Source organism: Ovis canadensis, chromosome 3 (genome assembly GCF_042477335.2).
Source record: "Ovis canadensis isolate MfBH-ARS-UI-01 breed Bighorn chromosome 3, ARS-UI_OviCan_v2, whole genome shotgun sequence".
NCBI classification, from domain to species: domain Eukaryota; kingdom Metazoa; phylum Chordata; class Mammalia; order Artiodactyla; family Bovidae; genus Ovis; species Ovis canadensis.
This window is the reverse complement of record NC_091247.1, coordinates 78121138-78147098: the sequence shown is the minus strand read 5'-3', so window position 1 is coordinate 78147098 and position 25961 is coordinate 78121138. Positions and strand designations below refer to the sequence as shown.

Below are 25961 nucleotides of genomic sequence, written 5' to 3'. Positions count from 1 at the left end.
CTAGAAAATAACTTCTCATCCCTAGATAACAGGAAAGAAGAAATTTTTAAGTGTTAAGACTTTGATCCTTGTTAAAGGGAAGGGAAAATTCCTCTGGAAAGAGTAATTTGAAGTTATTCCTCACTCTTTACCATGTTTTGAATGAATTTCAGGTCATTTCCTGAAAGCATCTAATCTTTGGGTGAAAGGCAGAAGGGGCAATAACATGAGGAATTGGGGGACTAAAAGTGTGGAAGACCCTCCTCCCAGAAAAGAGAGGGACCCTGCACTGACTTCTTAGTTTGCTTCAGGTCTGGTAGGCAGAGTTGATCCTGACTTGAAGGAACCTGTGATTTAGGGCTTTGTGACTCAGAGTGTGGAGGGGGATATTACTTGTAAGGTTTGCTGGATATAGTGCACTTTCAGCAAAATCTTGTCTTTCAAAAACCTAATTACATGGCCCAAACTCTGAACTCAATGGTGCTGGGGAGATGGATGCAGAGGCATTTAAAGACACAGAAGGCTGTGCCACACAGAAGTTGTGTTTAACGGATTAGGAGATTAGTTCACAAGGGCACAGACATGGCTTAGACAGTTTATAAAGTGACTATTTTAAGTCCTTAACACCTATGTGTTGCTTCTCAATTGCTTTGACGAGGACTAGGATTTTTCGGGTTTGGTAGCTTATCTTGCTGTTACTTTTTGTATTGGGATGGGGAAAGGTATACACACATTCGTGTCTGCTCTCTCGCGGGTATGCACGCGTGCGCACACATACACAGACACATACACACACACACTACTCTCCCAAGATCAGTGCTTCAAAAACCAACACTTGCGTATCATAGTAAGAGGACCATTTCATTTTAATCAGGGGATTCACTAGATTTAATGACATCTGGCACACATGAGAGGCTGTGATTTCCCACAAAGGGATTCTTTTTCCAGTGGGAAAGTTAGAAAGAATCTGGTGAAAATATAAGGCAATTAGAACCCACAAAATCACTTTTGAGGTTGTTTGGTACTTTTTCTTAGTTGTATTGAGACCACAGACATAATCAAACAAACAAAAAAAGGATCATGGAGAAAAAGAGAAGGGAGAAGAAAGGAAGCGGGGAGGTGAGAAGTATACTAGAAAAAAGAGTAATCTTGTACTCAACGCTCAGATTTCCAAAATCAGTTGAAACAGAAGCAACTTGTCCTGAAAGATCTGAAATTAAATAAAGGAATGCAGATGGTTCAAAATGCATTCATCCTGCTCCTCTTAATAAAGAGTCAAGACCATACCAAGTCCTGTATTATCTGAAACAGCAAATATTGTTAGAAGAGAATTCTATAACAGTTTATGTCAGTCACACTTATTTGTATATACAATCAATTGCTCTCAGTGGAGGCAGTAAAACTGAGCAGAAAGTTTAAAAAAGAATATCCTGATTATCAGTGTAATGAACTTGTCTCCATGCACAATTCAAGTAGTTTCCTAAAATGAGCAGCCAATTAATGAAGTGTTACTTATGGAACATCTACTATGTATCTAACTCAGTGCCGTAGACCGATTCTGTCAAAGAAGGAAAGAGGTGATTCTTGATCTCTGAGGGTCTGGAGTTGGAGACATGAGCACCCTAATGAACCATGCACCCAAAAGGAAAACAAAAGTTGTTCCCACGTAATTTAACTTCAAGATGGGGTAGTTCTTAAATTCACGTGGAGGCGCCATCTAGTGGAAAAAGAAAGTAACTGTGAAAGAAGCCAAGTCATCAGGGAGAGCAGGGCAAATCTGTAATACACAAAATCCCACTGTGACTGTGTTTTATGAGTCTTTTTGTATCTTAGAAATAAATTATAAAAGCAAATTATGTGGATAAGAGAAGAATGGGGGGTAGTTATAACAGTAAAATTTTCAGATTAACAAAGAGGGTCATGTAATTTTAAAAAATAAAGAATCTGAGGGCAACCCCTTTTTGTCACTGAATTAGGGCAACATAGGATGTAATAATATCAGAAGTTACAGTTTACTGAATTAAGATGCCTACATTTCAAATTCTGTGGGTCAGATTTATGATTAACTCTTTTTCTACGATGAAGCTGGAAATGGTAATGATGATAAAAGTGAGGGATAGTTGAGAATCTTTAAGAGACTGTCAGTAAAATTAGAGAGCCATGAGATGTAAAACACACACACATCAGAACACCTGAAAAGTGATAGTATTAATGCCCAAGAAGAAAATAGACTGACTTTGGGCAAATTAATAATAAAAGAGTATATACTTTCATTGCATACTTAGATACATTTAACAAATTATTTCACTTCTTTTTTTTTAGAGGATAGGTAGCATCTTTAAGTGCAAAGTGATCTTTTAGCTTAATGTGTTACGTATCATTTTTAGTTTCATAGTCTGTTCTAAATATTTTTGCAAACATATTAGTCTTTCTCTACCGATCTTGTGTGGCAGGGTGTATATAATGTGTTTTTGAAGTCCCTGAGTTTAGAAGACACTTGCAATGTTCTCGTGCATCCATGTCTCTTCCAAACAATGTTCTGAAATCAGTCCTAAGAAAGACTGAGCATGTTTATGAGAAATGCTTGTATATCATCCTGTCTGATCTGTTCAAAATATTCCTTGGAAGAAGCAGCTCTTTGGAATTGGTTTGAAGTGTGGTAGACCTCACAATTCAAAAATTATTCATCTGCGTGATTTGCCTTTCTCTCGCTACAATTCAAGGCAACTTTCCCCTTCCTGCTTGTGGGTTTCAAGGTAATGAAAGGCAGTTGCGGCATTTGGTGGCACTGCCGTCTATGGGGTCACACAGAGTCAGACATGACTGAAGCAACTCAGCAGCAGCAGCAGCAGAGTTGGTCCAGGACTGAACCAGGGCTATCCTCCTATGCACACTGTGTATATATCCACCCCACCTGTAACACATAACACTGACAGGATGCAAATTAATTATCTATTAACTGCAGAGCCAGCTGGATATTCACTGAACCATGTACTATTGGAGGGAAACACAAGGCAAAAGGGTTGTTTAAAGCAAAGAAAATCTGGATTGAAATACATTAAAACAAATGACGTTGAAATCTGTGGTAGTGAATATTCTGGTTATTATTAAGGAAATGCAGTTTCAAAACTAAAAAAAAAAAAAAGCACATACGGAAACCAAAATGAGGTGAGCCCAGTGTTACTGTGGAGAGGCCATAGCCAGAGGAGGGAAGGAAAGAAAGCAGGCCTGGATAGAAGGATGGTTTTATTAGCAAAGGCATTCTTTCAAAAACAAATAGGTGGTTATGAAGTACTTAGAACTTTCATCCTCTCAAATAGTTTAAATACTCTTCTAACCATCTTGTTTACATGATTAATTTACTGAGCAAATTCTGTGCCCGTGTAGGGAATGAGTAAAGACTGCCGCCAGACCTCGTCTGACTCCAGGCGTGGCGTGTGAAGCAGGGAGCTCGCTGCCCTATTACTCGTGGGCGGCCGAGCTGGCTCAGGCCTGCGCTGAGTTTCTTCTGCCTACGAGCCCACACTGCCCTGACCCTGCTGCCGTGGGAGAGTCCGCATCTTCCGAGCGCTCAGCCACGGCTGGTCCACGTGGAAAGGGCCCCACAGCGTGAAGGGGAGCCAGCAATGAGTGACCAGTAACTGTCATTTTATGCTGTGAGGCAAACCCGACTCTGAAATCCAGAGAGCCCAGCCTTCTGACCCACATATTAACTTGGGGTGGCACTAACTTCAGATTTTAACTGCCTTTCTTTCCCTCTCCATTTTCTGGTTTCTTTTTCTCTCTCTTCCTCCTGCCTCTGCCTCCTGTGGCTTCCTGTCAATGTCTATGTCTCTCTCCTGGCCTCATCCTTGATCCAGCTCTCTTCCTACTTTATTATTAAAAAGGAACCTCTGTGCTGTTTTGCTTCTGAAGTCTGGTGAATTAAGCCCCTTTGCATGTCGCTCTTCTCTACAAACAGAACAGCCATACTGAATCGACTTTTGAAATTTATGGGTGACCCCAAAATGACTTTTCTCCCCTCTCCAGAGTCAGGGACCCTTAATTAGAAAAAAAAAAATAATAATAGTTCCCCTGCCTCTGGTGAAGAGAGCAGATGAAATTATGTTATCACAGCCCAGCTCTGGAGACTTCCCTGGGACAGAGGGAAATGAGCAGGCAGGGCCCTTGTGTGCCACGGAGGCCGACCCTATAAACAAACTGGGTTCGTTAGCCTCCCCGCTGGCGTCGGCGTGCCTGCCGAAGGAGGGCAACGACCATTAGCTTTGAGTTGGGGTTTCCTGGTTTTGTGAAGTTCAACCACTCGAATGTTCTTCAATTGTGTTTGGGGTATGTGTATTTCCCAGTTTTTATAGTCGTCTGTTTAAAGGCATAAAGAAAGAGACGTTAAATATTTATTTTAGTTGACAAGATAAATGAAGGCTGCTACTGGGAAGAGAGCTGGCAATCCTGAAGCTGAGCCCTTGTTTGTCCACTTCCAAAACATACCCATTGTGTCCTCTGAATGGATAGTATACTAATTAGATCAGAAAATATTTTATTTGAGGTTGATTACAATAAACATTTACTTTAAGCATTTTAAAGATTCTAATCTTGAAAGAAAGTGTAGTCTTTTTACAGAGGAGAATCAGACTTTCCCAGAACAGCCTCATTTCTGAGGGTCTCTAGGAAATTTACAACTAGTGCAGGCACGAAGTAGTTTTTGTGGCAAACTGGTGGCCAGCCCATTGTCAGCACAGCCTACCGGTGCAATTCTGACTCCCAGGCTAAGCCTGAAAGACATGGAACCCATCGGAAAAGCTACATGCGTGTAGGAAAGGAAGCACCAGCTCTGTTCAACCATCTCCTTGTTCTCCCTGAATCTCCACTCCAGCTAAAGTGCCATTGGCAGAGTTGGGCTGCTGAGGAACACGTCTGTTGCTGATGACTTCAAAGATCTCTCTGCTCAGGGCCAAGTGAGGGGACAGGTCTTCCCCATCTGGAACCAGTTGGCTGGTGCAAGTGAACTGCTGAAATCTCACCGGAGAAATCTCTGCTGGCCTAAATCAGCTGAGACCTAAGCATCTCAGCTCTGCTGTGTTGCCCATTGTTTGACAAAGCCCTTCACCCCCAGGTCTCACTTAGGCAGAGAATTTGCCTCTTCTCTGCCCACTTCAACACCAGACACACCTTAGGGAATGGAGGAAGGATGGACCGAATACCATGAGGGCTGCGCTGAAGGCTGTGTGTGTGCACCGTCGTGCACTGAGATAGGTGATTGTGTTCTAGGAAGAAAAGTGGATTGTTAGTGCTCGGGATCCTTAGCAGTGCTGAGTTAGACAGGGCTCTGATTGTACCTTAGGCCCCCAAAGAAAATCAGTCCATTGGTCGACTACTCTGGCATTTACTGAGCACCCGTTGTCGCGGAGGCCAAAGGAGAATGTGGTTCCTGAATTCAGGGTTGGCAGCCTAAGATGTGGACAGAATAATACATAATTCCTTGTGACACTGTATTCGCTGATTAGGCTTAAGAAGGGGGACTTGGAGACAGCTCGGTGAACAAGATGCAGTCTTGAACTGGCCCTGTCATCATCAGGGCTCAGAGAAAGAAGGCCCTGAGGCTCTGCAGCAAGCCTAGCTTTGCCAGCAATGGAAACTGGGAGGAAGGGGATATACCAGGGCAGGAGACATGGCATGCTGCCCATCAGCTGCAAATTAAACTGCTTGGAAGGTGGAGATAAGACTCTGGGGGAACTTGGAAGTTAGGCAGAGTTTATTTCCTCTGGATATGGCTGGTGATAGGTAAGCTGGAGATGCTTATAGAGGGGAGTGACAGAACAGAAATAATATTCTAGGATGATTTAGTCTGACCTATATAAAACCCGTATGGAGAGGGAGAGAGGAGTAGAGACAAGGGACCAAGGAGTCACAGCTTCTGCTTTCATCTCCAGCATGGACAGGTGACTGGGCCAGGCCCCAGAAGCCATGTGTTCCAAAACAGAGCTTGTAATGATGAGGAGATAGCATCGCTTCTAGCTCGTGATAGGCTAAGTAAACAAGACAGCAAGCCCATTAGAAAAAATGTAAGAGAACAAAGATTATGAGAAATATGTTTAGGTATGACGTGGGGAAGCAGCTTATCTGGTGGTTCTTGGGTAGGACTTTGTTTATTTTAACGATTCCTGTGCAGAGCAGCGTGTTCTTAGAAAGGTACCTGATTCTTCATGATTCTTCACATCTGCCTTTTCTCTGCCCACTTCCCATCAAAAGCAGACACTGTACAGGGCCCAGCCAAGCCCTGTCATTTCAGAGCTGCCTATTTATCAGAGTGTTAATGAAGGGGCACATTTCTAGAGCTATGATTTTGTATTTGTTCCTCTCAGCACGTTATGCCCTCCCTCCTTTCCTTGAGGTACGGAGGGACAAATTGGCGAACCCATAATGGCACCCCTGCTGTCTAAGAGGCATCAGGTCACCAGGCAGGACCTGAGGGGTGAAGACTTGAGCACAGACCAGCCTCTGCTGCCCGGCTTCCTCTTGTCCCATGGATAAGTGAAAATGAAATCACTTAGTTGTGTCCAACTCTTTGTGACTACATGGACTGTAGCCTGCCAGGCTCCTCCATCCATGGGATTTTCTAGGCAAGAATACTGGAGTGGATTGCCATTTCCTTCTCCAGGGGATCTTCCCAACCCAGGGATCGAACCTGGGTCTCCCGCATTGCAGGCAGACGCTTTACCATCTGAGCCACCAGGGAAGCCAATGGGTAACACACGTGGAAAGGCCACCTCCGGGCTTTTCTAACTCAGGATCACATAATTTTCACTTTTCATTTATAATGACTTCTACTAGAATAAGCTTGAATAACCAGGAGGTTCCCATTTTTATTCTTTCTCTGTCCCCAGACACTTGTGTAGACATCAAGTAAATTATCTGCTGTCTCTGCATCTCTGCTCACTTGTCTACAAAAACTAGGAGTTGGGGGCTGATGGGAGCCCCTTCCAGTGGTCACTGGAGAATATGCATGTGTGCTTGTCTGGGGATGAGAGTGAGGGAACCCTTAGATAGGTGCTTTTCCTTCTTCTCCAAACACAATTCAGGAAAGGCAGGAAGAGTGAGGTTCAGTAGACCCATAGTTGCAAGTTGATCAGCATATTTTTGTCTGTTTGGATGAATGGTGTGACCAGGAAGTTTGGAGCATGTTTCATTGAACGTGTGCATTTGACTTACATTCTGGATATAGGTCCTTGCACCCCATTCATACTCATATGATCTCCCCACCTTGCTTTTTTTTTTTCCCCAATTTAGAATCACAGAACTGGTTGGTTACCACCCTGAAGAGCTGCTTGGCCGCTCAGCCTATGAGTTCTACCATGCGCTGGACTCAGAGAACATGACCAAAAGCCACCAGAACTGTAAGTTCCAGGAGTACCCCCAGACAGCTGTGGAATCTGGCCTTGAGTGAAATGTGACCGGTGAGAAGGAAGAAAATCCAATCGCTTTCATCACAGGGCCCACCATCTTGTGTGGCAGACAAGACTCATGTCCTCAGGAAAGTTAGAGAATCAAACTTGCCACCAGCCTATATGGCATGTTGATGCAAATAGGATAAGGGGACACACCAACACACCAAGGCATACAGCCTAGAGAATGGAGGGTGGGCTGAATCTCATTCCCCCCTTACCACCTCCACTGGGCACATTTCTGCAGTCAACAGACTGCAAAAGCTTATGGAACAGCCCCATAGAGCATGATCAACTTGGGTAATATGCTTTAGGTGCAAGTACATCCATTCAGAGAAGAAGAGGGCTGGGACAGTTCAGGGCACTTTAGTTGAACCTTGAAGGATGGGGGAACATTGGGCTAAACAGAGGTGGAGGTTGTACAGTACCAACTTACTAGATTAGTTGAGGTAAGCCATGGTTTTCCAAGATCTTGCTTGCTGAATCAAGAGAACTCAATTGGATGAGAATGTCCAGGCAACCCAATAATGGCATGCGGAAATTGTGCCTTGCAGCTTACAAAAAAAAGAAAAAGAAACAACAACCCTGAATTATGAAAGGATTCTAGAGCAGGGTTGTCCAAAAGAACTTTTTGGAGTGGAAATGTTCTTCCTCTGCAGAGTCATGGGTGACCTTTGCTGTATTTGAAATATGTGTAATGCAACTGAATTTTTAAATTATAGTTTTAATTAACTATAAGTAGCCACACTTGGCTTATGGCTACCATATTAGACAGAGCTGTTCTACTGAATTTCAGTTGACTTTAATCCCAATTAAGCCTTCTCATTTGTAAATGATCCAAGACAATTTTCTTGAATCCATACAGCCCATCAACATGCAAGAACAGTGGGTCTATAACCCTGTTCTTGGCCTGTGCTGTGCTAGGCTTAGTCGCTCAGTCATGTCCAACTCTTTGTGACGCTATGGACTATAGCCCGCCAGGCTCCTCTGTCCATGAGGATTCTCCAGGCAAGAATACTGGAGTGAGTTGCCATACCCTCCTCACTTGGCCTACTGGGGGAAATAGAAATTTATAGGATTGATGCCTACCCTAAAGGATCTCATATCTGAGGGAGAAGGAGGGCTATGTGTTCCCTGGGAGCCAGTTGACTGGTGCCTTCAGCCTCAGTATCTAGCATAGTGTTTGGTACTGTATAGGCACTAAGTGAATGATAAACTCAAGGGCAAAAACTACATTTTGGAAAGAACGCTTCAAAAAAGTGCCCCCAGTGCAGATGGAGGTGCTGAGAGGATTACAGAAGGACTTAAAATGGGTTAATCTGAGAAGATTCCCAGTGGTCCTGCTGGTCTTGGACTCCAGGGATTAGAGTGGCTTGAAGTAGCAATGAAGAAAATGGAAATGCAGCCATTTCGCCATTGTTCCTAAATCCATCCATCTATCCCAAGGTTAGGACAGCTGAGGGTCAGAGCAGCTAACAGATCAGCAGCCCATAAACTGCACAGAAGCACAGCTACTGTTCTCTCAAGCAGTAAGATCTTCTCTGATTGGTTTCTTTGCTTCATCCTCACGGCTTTAGGGTTCAGTCTGACAGTGCAGCAGGGCCCCTAATGATATCTCAAAGATGTTTCTCACTGTGGTCTCTGGCAAAAAAAAAAAAAAAAAATCCAAAATCCAGATTCCACATTCAGGGACACAGGGATGGGGGCGGGAGGTGGACGTGCCATGGACGTGACCCAGCCCTAACCTGGCCCAGCTTTGAAACTGTAGGATGTGGCACCAGCCTCCTCTCTGGGATTCCCCATGCTTTTCGGATCCATGGCGGTTCCAGCTCCCTAAGTCTTCCTGATACTGGGCCTGGGAGACCTGGCTCTGGCTCAGCTTACCCACTGATTCCCCAGGGCCTGGCTTTCTGGGGTTTCCCTCCTTTAGATGTAAAACTGGGGAAAAGCCTAACCTTCCTTCTCAGCCAAGGGTGCGTCAAAGTAGGGATACTAGCAAATGTTTCTGAGAATTCTTGTAGGACAGCATTGGACTGAAGCTTCCAGGGTGGGAAAGGTGAGGAAGCTACTGTCAAAAAGAACAAAAAATGATGACTTCTCAGTAGGCCTATGAAAGGGTTTTTTCCTTTCTCTTAGAAAATCTTTCATCCTTAAATAAGATCTGGGGTAAAATATTGTCATACTAATTTAGTTTTCTGCTGAATCCAAGGGCAATATGGTGCTTTTTATTGACTCTGTGTTTTTAAGCAATAGGCACACTTAAAGATAATTCACAGACCAAATATAAATCACAGGTTCCCTTCTTTCCCTGATGGAGCCAAGCAAAGCAGCTCTGAGTTTGGAGGCCTCTTCCTAGTCAGCCTGAACCCACATAAGGAAGGAAATTGGGTTAATGCCAGCTAAACAGAAGCAACTATTTCTGTCTCTCTTTCCCCCTCTCTTTTTAAAAACTTTTTATTTTATATTGGAGTATAGCCAATTAACAATGTTGTGATAGTTTCAGGTGGATAGCAAAGAGACTCAGCCATACATATACATGTATCCATTCTCCCCCCAAACTCCCCTCCCATCCAGGATGCCACATAACTGAGTAGAGTTCCATGTGCTATACAGTTCTTTTTCTCTCTTTCAATCTTTCCGTCTATCTCAATCAGTTTCTCTGTGTTTGTCTGACTCTGTCTCTCTCTCTCTCTCTCACTGAGTTTATGCAGATAAAGTTGCACCACAGACCCATGCTCATACTATGGAATAGTTGGGGGCTGAGGCTGGTCTAGGGTTACACACCAGTATCCCGAATTTAGGCATGTACGTGTATCTTAGACTGTGAAGGTTTACCATTGAAATTGCTGGGGAAGTTCAGGCCTCAGACCAGATTTAGATAATTGAAAGCCATCATTTGCAAATGGATTAGTAGTTTATACATTTGTTACCCTTGGAGGGTAAGGGTTTGGGGGAGGGGGGCTGATTTCTCTTTGTTGTGTGAGGACAGTATGTGCTCTTAGGAAAACAAGATTAAGGCCATAAAAAGCCTATCTACCAAGTAGCAGGCCCCTCACCCGGGCTGGCATTAATGAGCAGATGATTAGAAAGCTGGTGTAATTACATGCTACTGACAGAGCAGGCCCTCGCCTGCAGTCGCTAGAAATGCAGTTAAGGACCTTTGCTCACTGCACTGTTTAATCAAAAAGAATAAGAGCCCAGAATCTTGTCTGCATTAAGAACAAGTTAATAAGTTAAAAAATAAGTTCACTCCAGGCACTTGAAATTGTGCGAGAATCATGTCGCTAGAGCAAGGGAGCCTCAGTGGGGCAGATAAAGGGAGATGAGGGAAGACAGAGTCATTTCTTTGGCCAAGGGGTCCATGATGATTTGGGACAGCAGCAACCACCAGTTCAGTCTTCCCAGTGAAGTGTCGCCCATGGGAATGTAGTAGGAGGGCACCATACTGCGGGCCACAAGGCTGTCTCACAGCCCAGACGATTGTCCTGTGTGATGTAAAGCAGGCCAGGTCCCTCTGGCCTTAGTTTCCTCATGTTTAAAAAAAAAAGAAAATGATATCTGTCTTCCCTACAGCACAGGATTTTATTTAAAAGATTAGACAATGCTGATATAACCACTTTGGAAAATAACTTGGCAGTATCTAGTAAAGGAAAGGTGTACTTACCATATGACCCACCCACTGCACCCCTAAGCTACACCCACACTGTATGTCCATACAAAGATTTGTACATAGATGTTTATAGCACCTTTATTCATCATAGCCAAAAACTGAAAACAACTCAAACATCCACTGAAAGGTGAATGGATAAATAATGGTATCTCTGTGCAGTAGACCATTACTCAGCAATTAAAGGGGGCAAGCCAGAAATATCTACAACAACATGAGGGTTCTGGGAAACACGCTACGTAAAAAGAAGGCAGATGCAAAAGAGTGCGTGCTCCTGTGTGATTCCACTTCCATGCAAATGGAGAGAAGATGATTTCAATATATCGTTAACAGAAAACAGATCAGTGGTTGCCTGGGACTGGGGTGGAGCAATGGGGATTGACTGTTAAGAGCTATAAGAAATTCGGGAGGTGGGATAAGGGAAAGTTCTTTGATTGTAGTGACTGTTACAAGGGTCTGTACATTCATCAAAACATGTATGCTTAAAATGGGTGCATTTTCTATTGGTGGTAATGGCGTAAGCAGTAAAAAACCTGCCTGCGAATGCCGAAGACATGAGACTCAGGTTCGATCCCTGGGTCATGAGGATCCCCTGGAGGAGGGCATGGCAACCCACTCCAGTATTCTTGTCTAGAGAACCCCATGGACAGAGGAGTCGGGCAGGCTACGGTCCATAGGGTCTCAAAGAATCAAACACAACTGAAGCAACTCAGCACACAGAGTTGATTTTTTTTTTAAAGTACAAACCAAACCAAAAAAAACTTAGGAGTCTTCAGTTTGGACTACAGTCCTGTACTAGTTCCACTGATAGGGCCTTTCAGCAAATCATTCAGTATTTCTAAGCCTCAGTTTCTTCAGATGAAAACCAGGAATATTAATAATAAGCAGTTTATAGTATTACTGTACAGTAAGTTAGATGATGCTGACACTAATCCTGTGGATGCTTTAGTGGTCAAGCACTGTTCTCATTCCTTTGCAGAAATGAATTTATCTTATGGTTTTGAACCCTGCAAAGCACTATACACATGTAAGTTATAGTGCTTCCTATACCTTGGAAGTGCTTATTAGATTTCTGAACAGGGTGACATGTGCCAAGAAAAACATAAATGTAAAAGGATTACAAGCAGCATTAGTATGAACCAAGCTGTATTCCTCAGTCACACAGGAGTGGTGAACGGGGAGTGGTTCAGGAGCCTACAAGGAAAACTGGAGAGATTCTCTGTGTTTACAGAATGTCCGCATGTTCTCACATAAGGCCCCTCAGAACATTATCTGCAGATGTGGCAGGGCCTGAGCACTGTACATGTTAGTAACTGGGGCAGAGGGGCTTATTCCTTCACAGCATTTGTCAGTGACATTCAGCCAGCATTTTTATACCTGTAGCCAGGTGGGCAGATGTGGTCCTCAGTACAAACAGCTGTGGGATACTGGGTGCTAATAATAACTATTATCATTCAGTTCAGTCCAGTCTTTCAGTCGTGTCTGACTCTCTGCAACTCCATGAGCCGCAACACGCCAGGCCTCCCTGTCCATCACCAATTCCTGGAGTCCACCCAAACCCTTGTCCATCAAGTAGGTGATGTCATCCAACCATCTCATCTTCTGTCGTCCCCTTCTCCTCCTGCCCCCAATCTTTCCCAGCATCAGGGTCTTTTCAAATGAGTCAGCTCTTCGCATCAGGTGGGCAAAGATTTGGAGTTTCAGCCTCAACATCAGTCCTTCCAATGAACACCCAGGACTGATCTCCCTTAGGATGGACTGGTTGGATCTCCTTGCAGTCCAAGGGACTCTCAAGAGTCTTCTCCAACATCACAGTTCAAAAGCATCAATTCTTCAGCACTCAGCTTTCTTTATAGTCCAACTCTTACATCCATACATGACCACAGGAAAAACCATAGCCTTGACTAGATGGACCTTTGTTGCCAAGGTAATGTCTCTGCTTTTTAATATGCTGTCTAGGTTGGTCATAACTTTCCTTCCAAGGAGTAAGTGTCTTTTAATTTCATGGCTGCAATCACCATCTGCAGTGATTTTGAAGCCCAGAAAAATAGTCAGCCACTATTTCCACTGTTTCCCCATCTATCTGCCATGAAGTGACGGGACCAGATGCCATGATCTTAGTTTTCTGAATGTTGAGCTTTAAGCCAACCTTTTCACTCTCCTCTTTCACTTTCATCAAGAGGCTTTTTAGTTCCTCTTCACTTTCTGCCATAAGGGTGGTGTCATCTGCATACCTGAGATTATTGATATTTCTCCCAGCCATCTTGATTCCAGCTTGTACTTCCTCCAGCCCAGCGTTTCTCATGATGTACTCTGCATATAAGTTAAATAAGCAGGGTGACAAGATACAGCCTTGACGTACTCCTTTTCCTATTTGGAACCAGTCTGTTGTTCCATGTCCAGTTCTAACTGTTGCTTCCTGACCTGCATACAGGTTTCTCAAGAGGCAGGTTAGGTGGTCTGGTATTCCCATTTCTTTCAGAATTTTCCAGTTTGTTGTGATTCACACAATCAAAGGCTTTGGCATAGTCAATAAAGCAGAAATAGATGTTTTTCTGGAACTCTCTTGTTTTTTTGATGATCCAGCGGATGTTGGCAATTTCATCTCTGGTTCCTCTGCCTTTTCATTACTGTTAATTATTATCAGTACCCCATTTTGCAGATGAAGAAACCAAAACCAAGATTTTATAATCCTGCTGGCACGCCTCTTCTTAGTTCTCTGTGATTTGGGGGTTTCTGAGCTGGGATTCAAAAGAATGAATTCCCAAGGAATGAAAGTAAGTGGGCAGTTCAGAAAACTATCAGAAATCCTAACATTAGTAAACTTTCATTTGAAGGGACTTGTTGATTCCTTTTTAAGGGGAACAGTCAGAGCATTCTAGACTGGGGAAGAGAACTATATTGGGATGCAGGGTTCTTTCTCCAGTGTTTTTATGGAGAAAAGCAAATGTTAAATGAACATTCAGAACATTCTGGGAGAGGAAGGAAGTCATATGCAGGTAGCCTAGCTGAGCAGCTGGGAGGCCAAGTGCAGAGGACTCACAGGCTTTGAAGAGGCTCTGTGTGGAGGTGGCTGGGGGCCCAGTACTGCCTCAGCCCCCACTGGGAGCGGGAGGCTTGCTTATGCCTTTGCTCTGGGTCCCAAACCTTTTGTGGCCCTAAAGGTGGCGGGTCTGACCAATGACTTGAAACAATCAGGATATCGGTTTTGTGTGTTTTAAACTGCCTATGTTCACATGCAGAGTGTTGATGGTGGGTCTGCTACCAGCAGCTGCCGAGAACAGGCATTCTCCACGCTGCCTGCAGGTTCCCCCCACCTGCAGTGCGGGGCAGAGGAGGTGCTCTTGCACCCCGGGTGCATGCATGGATCCGGCTGGTGCCCCGTGGAGCGGCTTCCTCTCGTTGACCTTGAGGGGAAAGAAGGGCAGGTGCTGTTCTTGGTTTCTGCTCACAGCTGAGCCGGTGTGAGCTGACCTGTCAAGGGTTGGCCATGGCCGCTCCCTTACAGCCAGCCTGGGGACGTCAGCTAACCTCTCTGGACCGCCTTCCCCACGTTTAACATGAAGTGTTGGGCAAGACGCTCTCAGCGCCCTTTCCCCCCGCATCTTTTCCCATACACTGCCCTTGCCTCCCTGACCTCAGGCCCCGTTTCTCCTCCCCTAGTGTGCACCAAGGGTCAGGTGGTGAGCGGCCAGTACCGGATGCTTGCCAAGCATGGGGGCTACGTGTGGCTGGAGACACAGGGGACGGTGATCTACAACCCTCGCAACCTGCAGCCCCAGTGCATCATGTGTGTGAACTATGTCCTGAGGTGAGTGTGTGAGGGCTGGGGGCCACAAGGCTGGGGCTGGGGTGTTCCTGAGACTGACAGTGCGACCCAGGGACACCAGGCTCCTCAGAACCCGGGCACCACACCTTAGAGTCCTTGGCGGTGGGCATCCTGGGAACAATGGGACATTGGGATTTCCCTTTGATGGCACTTTTTCTGCCCCTTGCCTCTCGTCTGTCATCTGTCACGCCTCCACCCTATGTGAGGGAGGCAACTAGAACACAGATGAAGCCTAACCTGTTTTCTGAATGAGGATCAAGGGAAGAGAACTGCTCATACTTTTGGGGAGCAGATGTAACACCCTAGCTATGTAGAACTTGGGAAGACAGCTGGAGAAAGGCAGTGCTGGGGTGAAACAAAAGCAGAAGCCTTCATGTCTGTGCACACCACTCAGTCCATGTACAATATAAAAACAGCATCCAAGACACATACATATTGTGAGGCTCTCTTGGCATCGCTAGGCTCCAGGACTCCAAACTACCATCGTGCAGTTCTTTACAAAATGCTAACACACTGTCCATACCCATGGTTTTATCTGAGAGGCTTAGCTGTCAGGGCTTCAGTGTGTCTGGGAGAGCAAAAGGGTTTTGATGGAAAATGTGGAGGGTCTGAAGCTCCCTCTCATCTCAACAGTGAAATTGAGAAGAACGACGTGGTGTTCTCCATGGACCAGACAGAGTCACCGTTTAAGCCACACCTGCTGACCATGAACAGCATCTTTGATAACAGTGGCAAGGTGGCTGTGTCTGAGAAGAGCAACTTCCTGTTCACCAAGCTGAAGGAGGAGCCCGAGGAGCTGGCCCAGCTGGCACCTACCGCGGGAGACACCATCATTTCTCTGGATTTCGGTGGGTGCATCTTAGCTAGGCCGGGGCAATCAAACCCTCCTGGGGTGGGGGGAGGCCTCCCTGGCACAGGTTTCCCTTAAGCAGAGCTGCCGTGTACCTTCTCCGAGTCTTGCTAATCCTCCATTAGTGTGGCCAAACCGTGTGCTGTGCACACGCACTCACCGTGCTCGGGACTGCCCCATGTCTCACCTCTCAAGGCACCGATCCAGGTGGGATCCGGTTGATTCTGCATCATGGGCAGTGGGAGTCTGAGAGGAGAGGTCTCGGGGATCTGCTCTGAGGCCATGGGCATATTTTCACAGAGTGGGCAGATCTCCACCTTGAAAGACAGATTGTGTGTTTAGGCAGAAGGCTGCCAGGTTGAAATAATGTTGGGAGAAATCATCCCAGAAACATGGATGGAGAAACAGATTCAGGCCCAGCAGTAAGTCCTTACATGCACGTCTTTAAACGTTTACCTGTCCCCTGGGGATGCGAGTCCTGGTGGCCCCAGCAGGGTTTCCAGCTCTTAACCCTTGCTCTGTACCTGCAAGGCCCCTTCCTCTCCATGTGGCAACTGACCACCATCACCCCCAGCCTTACTGTGGCCCCTCAAGGAGTAGCTGTACCTCCCTGTACTTGCTCTGAAGTGGCTTGGCCTTGCTAGACGTGTTCTTGAGAAGCCACAGGGGAGTCGTGACTGCAGAGGGTCACAGAGGGCAAACCTGGGCCAACGAGTCATGCAGCGTCCCAATTTTGTGGCAATAACAAGGTGACTTGCCCAGTTCTCATAACCTTCTCCTCTGCATTCTAGATTGTCCTTCAGGGAAGAGAGGCAACTGATACATTTAATCTCTGAAAGTTAGCGGCTCCAAGAGGATGTTCCCATTAAACAGAGTCTGTACATTGAAGCAAAGCCCTGGTTGAAGGCCTCTTTAACCCAACCAAGCCTCAGTGCACCAGGGCCTAGCCCCAGGCACGCTGCAGACCCTTTTCGGAACTCTTGTGCATCCTTCGGGCTTCCTCTGTCCTGGGGGTGAGCCCAGTGGTTGTGGGTGCTAACCAAGCCAGGCCCTGTCTCCACAGGGACCCCGAACTTTGAGGAGTCCTCAGCCTATGGCAAGGGCATCCTGCCCCCAAGCCAGCAGTGGACTGGAGAGGTGAAAAGCCACGGCACCCACAGCGAGGCCGGGAGCCTGCCCGCCTTCACTGTGCCCCAGGCGGCCGCCCTGGGGAACAGCACCCCGAGTGCCAGCAGCAGCAGCAGCTGCTCCACGGTGAGCCCCCCACCTTGGGTTGAGGTCATGGAGAGGGTGGGCTCCTCTGGTCGCGGCCGGATGGCTGAGTGGACAGGCCAGGCCCCAGTGCTGCGCTCCTCTCCCTCAGGTTTCCTGCAGACCCCAAAGGTGGCCGTGAGACTTGCCTGCCACATATTAGATGCTTGCTGTTGGCTCTCCACCCCCATCCACAGAATAAGCTCCTTGAAGACAGGGGCTAAGTCACTCATGGCTGTGAGCCCTGCACTCAGTCTCCATGCAGGACAGTAACCATCCTGCAGGGCGCAAAGGGCCTGGCCAGCCATGCTTCTGTCTGGTGTTCTTCAAGACGGCCTCATTTTATGGTGAGGAGACTGAGCTCAGAGAGGTTCACACAGCTCATATGGAGTGGCCTCTCTACAAATCCTGTTCCATGGAATGGAGTTGACTCTGAGATGTATTTCTCCTTCCACCTTGGACTTCTGGGGAAAGCAGTGCCATAGCCTTGACTTGGTCACCTTCCTTCCTGGCCCCTAGCCCAGTAGCCCTGGAGACTATTACACATCTCTAGATGACAATCTGAAGATTGAAGCAATCGAGAAGCTCTTTGCCATGGACACGGAGGCAAAGGACCAGTGTGGCACCCAGGTATGTAGCCCTGGAGAAGATCGGGATGGTGCACCAGGCCTGCCTGCCGATGCTGTGAAGGCTTATGCCCATTCTTGCAGCCTCGGCCCTTTGTTGCAAAGACTAGTGGGAAAGCTTGGCCAATGCCATAGTCCCTTAACTGGGTGAGAGTGCAAGGAAATGGAGCCTGTGGTTGCCTGCTTCTCCCACGTCTGCCTTCTGCTTTACCCATGTCAAATGCAGCTCTTTTTAACTCTCCATATATTTATGTCCACTAACTTGGCTATTAGTGCTCAGAAAGCCAAAACTACAACTGAACCTTTCTTTAAGGAGCCCTGCATTTAAAAAGCATCCCCAGATGTCCAGATGTGTAAGACTTTTCTAAGCACAGGGAACAATTCCCTTTATATACATTTTCATTTTAGGATTCTTTGAAATAACTTATGTTAAATGCATTTTAAAATGACATCTGACAAATTTTTATTTACATATAACTTTTCAGAAACATATTACATAAGGCCAAACAGTCTTGTAAAACCTGTGTAAACAGGCTAGGGTGTGGGTGGATGGTATGTGTGTCACAAAACCCAAAGGAAATGTATTAATCCCTATTTGTCTTACTCTGGGTTATTCATCCAAATTTCTACCTTGCCTCCTCAGTTTGTGTCTTTATTCTGCGATCTTTCCCTACTTCAACCCTGCACTTTCTTCTCTGAACTCTAAGATTTATTCCTTGAAAAGAGAAAGTGTGTGACTGGCTGCTGCTTCTCTTTAACCATCTCATGCAGTTGTAACCATTAATAAGCTACCTCCCCCCAGGGAGGGTTGAAATGTTTGTTTTGCTGCATCTGCTTGTGAGGATTCGCTATGGTGCCCATACTGGGATCATGGGGGCCACCTCTGCTTCCTTGTTGATCTGAATGAAGGTCCCACAGAGAGCACTGGGCCACGGTTACCCTACGAGCTGTCCACAGATACACCCTGGGCACGGGCGGGAGATGAGGACAAAGCTGCCCTTGGCCCCCAGGAGCCATCGTGCTCATCAGAGTAGGCAGGAATGAAGAGGTGGGGCCGACACCAGTGGGGTGTGTGGAAGAATGACTGAGTGGAAGGCTGGTAACGCGTGTCAGAAAACCTTCCACACTTTGAGGACACACGTGTGCTTTCCTCTCTTGGGCCCCCAGCTTCCAGGCTGTGCAGGAGGAATGCCTCGGGTGGGGGTGGGGGAACGAGGGACTAAGATGAGGCAGCGTCCTTGAGGCAGCACCCACTGCTGAGCTGCTTTGCCCCTGCTCTGTGTCTTCTAGACTGACTTTAATGAGCTGGACTTGGAGACCCTGGCGCCTTACATCCCCATGGACGGAGAGGACTTCCAGCTTAGCCCCATCTGCCCCGAGGAGAGCCTCCTGCCGGAGACCCCCCAGTCGACCCCGCAGCACTGCTTCAGCACCATGTCAAACATCTTCCAGCCACTGGCTCCGATGGCCTCTCACAGCACCTTCCTCCTGGACAAGTATCAGCAGCAGCTGGAAAGCAAGAAGACGGAGCCTGAGCAGCGGCGCGTGTCCTTCACCTTCTTTGACGGTGGCAGCAAGGTGTCCCTGCTGCAGCGCTGCGGCCAGACCTACACCCCTCTCTCCTCCATGGGAGGCATATCCAGCACACAGTGGCCCCCTGACCCGCCATTACAGCTGGGGCCCATGAAGTGGCCTGGCGAAGATCAGCACGCAGAGGCCTTGGGGACAGTGCCCCTGGGGGCCCCCATTGCCACACCCCATCTCGCCACGTTCAAGAAGAGGTCAGTGACAGAGACGCTGGGCTGCATAGGGGAGGGGGTACAGACAGGTGCCCACTAGGGGCAGGTATGGGGCTCCAAAAGGCCCCTTGCCCCATCACCAGTTTCCATTCGACAGCGGTCCAATATGCCACGTGGCCCTTCTCTAAACTTTAGGGGATTCGCCCTAAGATACGTGAGGCCTTGAGTGGGACACGTTTTATCAGAGCTGGAGGAGACCAAGAGGGAGCTGCAGACAGGGAAAGGGAAGGAAGTGGCTTGTCCTGGGCCCTGCATACCAGTGGCTTCCTGAACTACCCCTTCCTTTTTTTATTCAGAGTTCATGATCTGAGCCACAGACCACCCACACACACAACATGGAGGGACATTTCCTCAGTTCAAGTGTGGAAGCCTAGCTGAGAAAAGTGAAAAGATGCCCCTGCCTTCCCCCTGACTTTGGTTGCCAGAGTCCAGCAGCACCCTCCCCGGCCTGCCTCCTCCCAGCACCTGCCAGCATCCACCACCCCCACAAGGCCCTTCCAACCCCTGGGAGCTTCCCTGGCTGTCCCATGGTTGGAATAGGCTTCAAGTTCCCAGGGCCCATTGGGTAGGCTTCCCTGAGGCCCTTGCCTTTTCCAGGGCATCCTCCCTTGTCCCTGGTGGGGAGCAGTCCAAGCAGAGCAGGGGAGATGGGGCAGAAGCGGCCCTTGCAAAGACAGCTGTCACAGCTGGGCGGCCACAAACCAGGCCAGGACCAAAGGCCACCGGGGGCCAGCCAGGCAGATAGACACGTGTGGAGGGAGGTGCAGACAGCTGAGCCATCAGTGTCTACCAGGCAGGGCACACTGAGGACAGGGAGAGCTCCAGCCCAGGCCCTCGCCCCCTCCTCCAGGACTCTTCCCTGGGGCTCCAGAGCCACCATTGTCAGGGTCCTCCTCCTGGGAGGACCCTGGGCACATGGCGCCCCAGACTCTCTCACGCCCACTCTCTCTGGCTTGGCAGGTCTGCCAAGGGCTTCGGGCCTCAGGGTCCGGATGTGATGAGCCCAGCCATGATTGCCCTCTCCAACAAGCTGAAGCTGAAGCGACAGCTGGAGTATGAGGAGCAAGCCTTCCAAGACCTGAGTGGGGTGAGCCGTCTCCTGGGGGCATTGCTGCAGGTTCCCTCCACAGCCCTGGGGAAGGCTGGGTGGGAGCCGGGGCTGAATGTCGAGACCCAGGCTGACAGGGAGGGTCTCTCAGAACAAGCAGGGCCTGCCTCATCCCAGCGCAGTTTGGGACTGGGTTCTCTGGCCTCTCCCTCTATGTCTGCACTTCCACATGCAGGGGGATCCACCAGGCAGCAGCACCTCACACTTGATGTGGAAAAGAATGAAGAGTCTCAGGGGTGGTGGGACCTGCTCTTTGATGCCGGACAAGCTGCCTAATGCAGACGTCCCTAACGGTGAGTGCAGTCCTGGGCCGTGGCAGGCTGGGGTTGGGAGAGGGCATTTGCCGGTGGAGCCAGGGGCTTAGATCCGGGCCCACCTTGGTTCCTCTCTCCTCACCACCTGAGGATGACGTGGTCAGAAATCTCTGGGCTCCTCCCATGGAGGAAGAGGGATGCTGGGGATGTCACAGTCTGTCCCCTCACTCTGACATCGGCCTTTTCAGATGAGTTCATCCAGAATCCCGTGAGGGGTAGGAGCCAGCCCCTGAGACACTTACCACCACCACAGCCACCGTCTGCCACAAACCCGGGGGAGCCCACCAAGAGTGGGTTCCCCCCACAGTGTTATGCCCCCCAGTACCAGGACTACAGCCTACCAGCGGCTCACAAGATGTCAGGTGGGTGCACTCGGGAACAGGCGTGCTGTGCCAGCGCCCGGGGGTTGTGGGAGCCAGGGGATGGAGAAAGGTGGCAGATCTCAGCACAAGGATGAGTTTGCTCATGCAAGGCAGCCTCCTTTCCCCAGGGGACCACAGCAGAGACTGGAAGGCCACCTGTCCACAGGGCTGTAGCAGGAGCCCTCCAGTGACTAGGTGACACCCAGGGCTATACCACTATAAGAGCCCCAGAGCCTAGGCCTTTTGCTCAGTTCTTCGTGTTACTGTAATGCCTGATGCAGTGACCTACTGGGGCATCACGCTGAGATGAGGACGCACTGCCGGGAGGATGGGCAGGCTTGCCTGTGGAGGGGATCCTGCTTTCTAGGAGGACTAGCCACCCAATGCCTGCCTCTTACCCACCTTAGTCTGTCAGCATCCTATGTAGTATGTTATCATGAAAAGGTTGCTATGTAAACAGGAATGTAATTCATACTTTGGGTGAAACATACCAAACTCCTGCCCTAAAAGAGTCATTTCCTCAGCACTATGGTTTGAGACAGACTGCTGTTCAGTGCTTCAGAGTCCAGGTTTTAGAGTTCCGAGATAGTCCTGGGCTTCCATTCCAGCTTTGCTCCTTACCTACCTTAGGCTGGAGTAGTAGCCTGCACGTTTAATTTAGCGGCTTGCATGCAAAGCGTGGGCTTCCCTGGTGGCTCTGCAGGTAAAGAACCCACCTGCTAATGCAGGAGACTTGGGTCTGATCCATGGGTCAGGAAGATCCCCTGAAGAAAGGAATGTCAAACTATTCCAGTATTCTTGCCTGGGAAATCCCACGGGCAGAGGAGCCTGGCAGGCTATAGTCCATGGGTTTGCAAAGACTTACCATGCCCGCACCTGTGCAAAGTGTATATGTTTGCATGAAGTGGTAGTCAGCATTATTATGCCTGCTGTGAACCCATGAGTTTCCGTGAATGGAAACTCATTCTTTTCAGGGGAAAATAATTTTTTTTTTAAATTTAGATCGGTTCTGAGGATGAGTAAAAGAAGAGGGGATTAGAAAAGGATGATGAGCAAGTACCCCTTTCTACTGTGGGGCTGCAGACAGCCATGAGACACACCCAGTCCACAGGAAAGCAAGGATGAGTTGGGGAGGCAGGCATGGACCCTTGGTAGTGGCTGAGATGCGGGCTGAAGAAGAGAGGGCCCAGGGCTGAGATGCTTCATGTAAGTCAGGAAGGGAAGCAGGGACTCACATCACTGGGGCCAGTGAAGGGCTTCTGGGTCTGCCTCCAGGCACCCGGGCCCTCTCTTCCCTGGAAGTGGGAGGTGGGGATTGGGCTGGGAATGTCCCCTTATCTTCCTTCTCAGCAGGAGAGGAGCAGCCAAGGGTGAGGATCCTGAAACTGGAAGTCAGGCCTTTGAAGGACCCGTGTGTGTGTGTGTACATGCATGTATGTGTGTGTGCACATATGTATGTGCATGTCCATGTGCTTGTGGCACATGTGTATGATATGAGTGCATGTAAACGTGTGTGCAAGTGTGTACAGGCGCCAGCTGGTTCAGAATTCCATTTCTCTGCTCGGCCTTCCCTCCAGCTGCCAGTGCACAGAGGGCAGGGCTCCGTCGGTAACTCCGAGCCTTGCCCAGGCACTGCCTCATGCCTCCACCTCCCAGGCCAGGAAGCCTTCGTGGGAACCACCCACCCTCCCCATCCTCTGAACCCTTCCCCGTCCTATCTGCCTTGCACACTCTTGTCCCCGCCTTGGGTCTCAGCCTCTCAGCTAATGAGAGAGGCAGACATGTATCTGCTGGGTCCCTGCTCCGAGCAGGGGGTAGGTCACTAGGGAAAGACAACGCTGAAGAGTGGAATGAGGGCTGCCCCACTGTGCCCCAGAGTCAGGAAAGCTGGAAGTGCCTCTTGCTCTGTGAACCTGCTGCATCCCTGCCAGCCTTTTAGAGAACAGACCCCACCCCCACACACGGTTGATTCAGGGTTTTTAAACGACAGCACTTAACTCTCTGTTCAGGCATGGCCAGCCGGCTGCTCGGACCCTCGTTTGAGCCCTACCTGCTGCCGGAATTGACCAGATATGACTGTGAGGTGAACGTTCCTGTTCCGGGAACCTCCACGCTCCTCCAAGGAGGGGATCTCCTCCGAGCCCTGGACCAGGCCACCTGAGCCAGGACCGCCACCGACAGGCACCCTTCCCACACCGTCCCACCAGCTTCATGTTCTCCGTCTGTTTTTTGCAACTAGGTATTTCTAACACCACCACACTTTTTACAAGATATACTCACCTGGCAAACTTGTCCAGGTCACCGAGTAGTGGCCTTTTTCTGAAGATGCTCACTTTATTATCCATATTTTTAAAATATAATTGTTTTACCTGCTATGTTTTGCTCTGTCAATGGAAATGTTCTTAAATTTTATAAGAGTTTTCTTTCCCCAAATCCTAATTTATAATATTCACGGGTCTCTCTCACACACACACACACACACACAAACAATATTAACAAGTTTGGTGTACGTTTGTTCGCCTTTCGGGAAAGCTTTGGCTTCATTTAACTAAAAAAAGATTTTGTTGTTGCCAAAGAGAAACAAAATAATCTTGCTTTCTAAACTTGATTTTTGGCCTCACTCAGCCCTTTCTTTTCTAAAACTAATCACTGTATTGTAAATTTCCATCTTTTTTTTTTTTTAAGACAACTCTCTGCTCTAATTTTGGTATGACTTTTGGGGGTAAAAAAAGAAATGAAATGTGAAGGGTAAACTCCATTGTGTGTGGTTATCTATGAAAGTTGCACAGTATGGCTTTTCTTAAACTGGTGTTTTTCCCCTGCATTTGGTGGATTTTTTTTTAATATTATTCAAAAGCATAACTGAGTTTTTTAAGAAAGAAAATTTATATCTGGGTTAAGTGTTTATCATATATATGGGTACTTTGTAATATCAGAAACGGAAATGGAATCCTGCTCACAAAATCACTTTAAAATCTTTTTTAAGCTGTTTGATCTTTTTCCTGATGTTGCTGACACTGCAGAACTGTACAGAACTCCCACAGGCCTGTACTAACCTTGCTCAAGGTCTCTCGCTGTTGGCTCTTTGCTTTCGGGACATGCCATAGGCGTGACAAATAAGCCAGAAAGTGGAATCATTAAGTGAGAGCATTGCGAGCTGTCTTCTCCTCGTGTTCTATATGGATTTTGTATGTATGTATGTATGTATTATTATTACTGCCAAGAGGGTCTGATGGCACGTCAGGGGTGGGGGTGGGACGATCTAAGGGAGGGGAAGTGCTTTAACTCTTAAGATTTTGTTGCCAGCCCTTCAAGTGCACTGAGCTATGCGACTCTAATGGTCTTTCATGTGGCACATCTGGATACTTCCAGAACTACCATGAGGTGGTTTAGATGGGAATTCATAACACGGTGCAGATTCAGAAACAGTATAGTGATCCAGTGCACGTCCAGCTCACCACCTTGGAGCCCATGGAGTTGAACCGGGGGTGGGGTGAAGGTGCAGAAAGGGGGCCCTTGGTTCTGACCAGCCTCACCCTCATGCCCCTTCCCCATGGGGCCAGGCCCTCAGATCACCCTACAATGTCAAGGTGCAGCAAGCAGACCTCCGGGGATGGCCCCTGGGCCTCCTTGAGGTCTGTCTGTTCCCAGAAGGGACATATATAGGTAGGAAGCACTGAAAACAGTCTCCTAAAAGTGCCTTGTAATTCACCAGGTAAGAGGGACAATATCACTTGTTTTCAGAATACTAGCCACATGGAGGAGAAGGCAATGGCACCCCACTCCAGTACTCTTGCCTGGAAAATCCCATGGACGGAGGAGCCTGGTAGGCTGCAGTCCATGGGGTCGCTAAGAGTCAGACACGACTGAGCGACTTCACTTTCACCTTTCACTTTCATGCATTGGAGAAGGAAATGGCAACCCACTCCAGTGTTCTTGCCTGGAGAATCCCAGGGATGGTAGGCTGCCGTCTATGGGGTTGCACAGAATCAGACACGACTGAGGTGACTTAGCAGCAGCAGCAGCAGCCACATGGAACTTTTCCATCATGGGTACAATGACAAAGTTTCTAGAAACACACAAAGCAAAGCACAGCAAACCGAGAATCTGGTAAGGCTGGATGAACTTATTGCCCAAAACAAAAGTTAAGTTTCAAAAGAAAAATTACCTAGTCACTGTGTCGCCCAAATCATATTTGTGTTGCTCAAATTGTACTTTAGCACCGCAGCCCTGCCTCACGCACAGTGGGCAGCACAACCTGAAGGGCTACTGACGTGTAAGCGCTGGTGTTTGATTTTCTGTGTTTGCCTCAGCATTAAGGGCATTTTACCCTTGCAGTTTTACTAAAACACTCTGAAAAAATATTCCAAGCTTCATATTAACCTTATCTATCAACATAATGATTTCGTGAACATTATTATTTTGTCAAATTCCTACTGACAACGTTATTACTATATGGGAGCTTAACTTTATAAGGAAATGTATTTTGACACTGATATCTTATTAAAGTATTCTGATCCTACCACTGCTGGTGGCTGTTGTTTCTGGTGGATTGATCATGGGCTACACCAATATAAAGTGAACTATTGAATAGTTTACAGAAAATGAACATGGGCACTGATCTTTGTGAGACAACTGACAGGAAGCTGGATGAAGGAAAAAAAGGCTATCACTAAACCTTTCCAACTGTCTAAGACCAGGAAGCCATGCTACATCATCCATATTTCTGCAGGT

The 25961-nt window shown here is 47.7% G+C and overlaps 1 protein-coding gene and 1 non-coding gene across 2 annotated transcripts in view; one reads left to right on the top strand and one right to left on the bottom strand.

Annotated features, from left to right (window-relative positions):
• EPAS1 (endothelial PAS domain protein 1) overlaps window positions 1–25749 on the top strand; it is a 93885-nt gene extending 68136 nt beyond the window's left edge. The window contains exons 7-16 of the mRNA XM_069583408.2: window positions 7267–7373; window positions 14752–14899; window positions 15551–15765; window positions 16831–17021; window positions 17538–17648; window positions 18935–19425; window positions 20404–20530; window positions 20727–20844; window positions 21054–21227; window positions 23237–25749. Coding sequence (XP_069439509.1) covers window positions 7267–7373; window positions 14752–14899; window positions 15551–15765; window positions 16831–17021; window positions 17538–17648; window positions 18935–19425; window positions 20404–20530; window positions 20727–20844; window positions 21054–21227; window positions 23237–23388 — 1834 coding nt within the window. The 3' untranslated portion in view covers window positions 23389–25749. The remainder of the gene's footprint in view (window positions 1–7266; window positions 7374–14751; window positions 14900–15550; window positions 15766–16830; window positions 17022–17537; window positions 17649–18934; window positions 19426–20403; window positions 20531–20726; window positions 20845–21053; window positions 21228–23236) is intronic.
• Window positions 6644–6715, bottom strand: TRNAC-GCA (transfer RNA cysteine (anticodon GCA)). The gene has a single exon. It is a non-coding gene; the product is annotated as a tRNA-Cys (tRNA).
• Window positions 25750–25961: the final 212 nt, after the last annotated feature.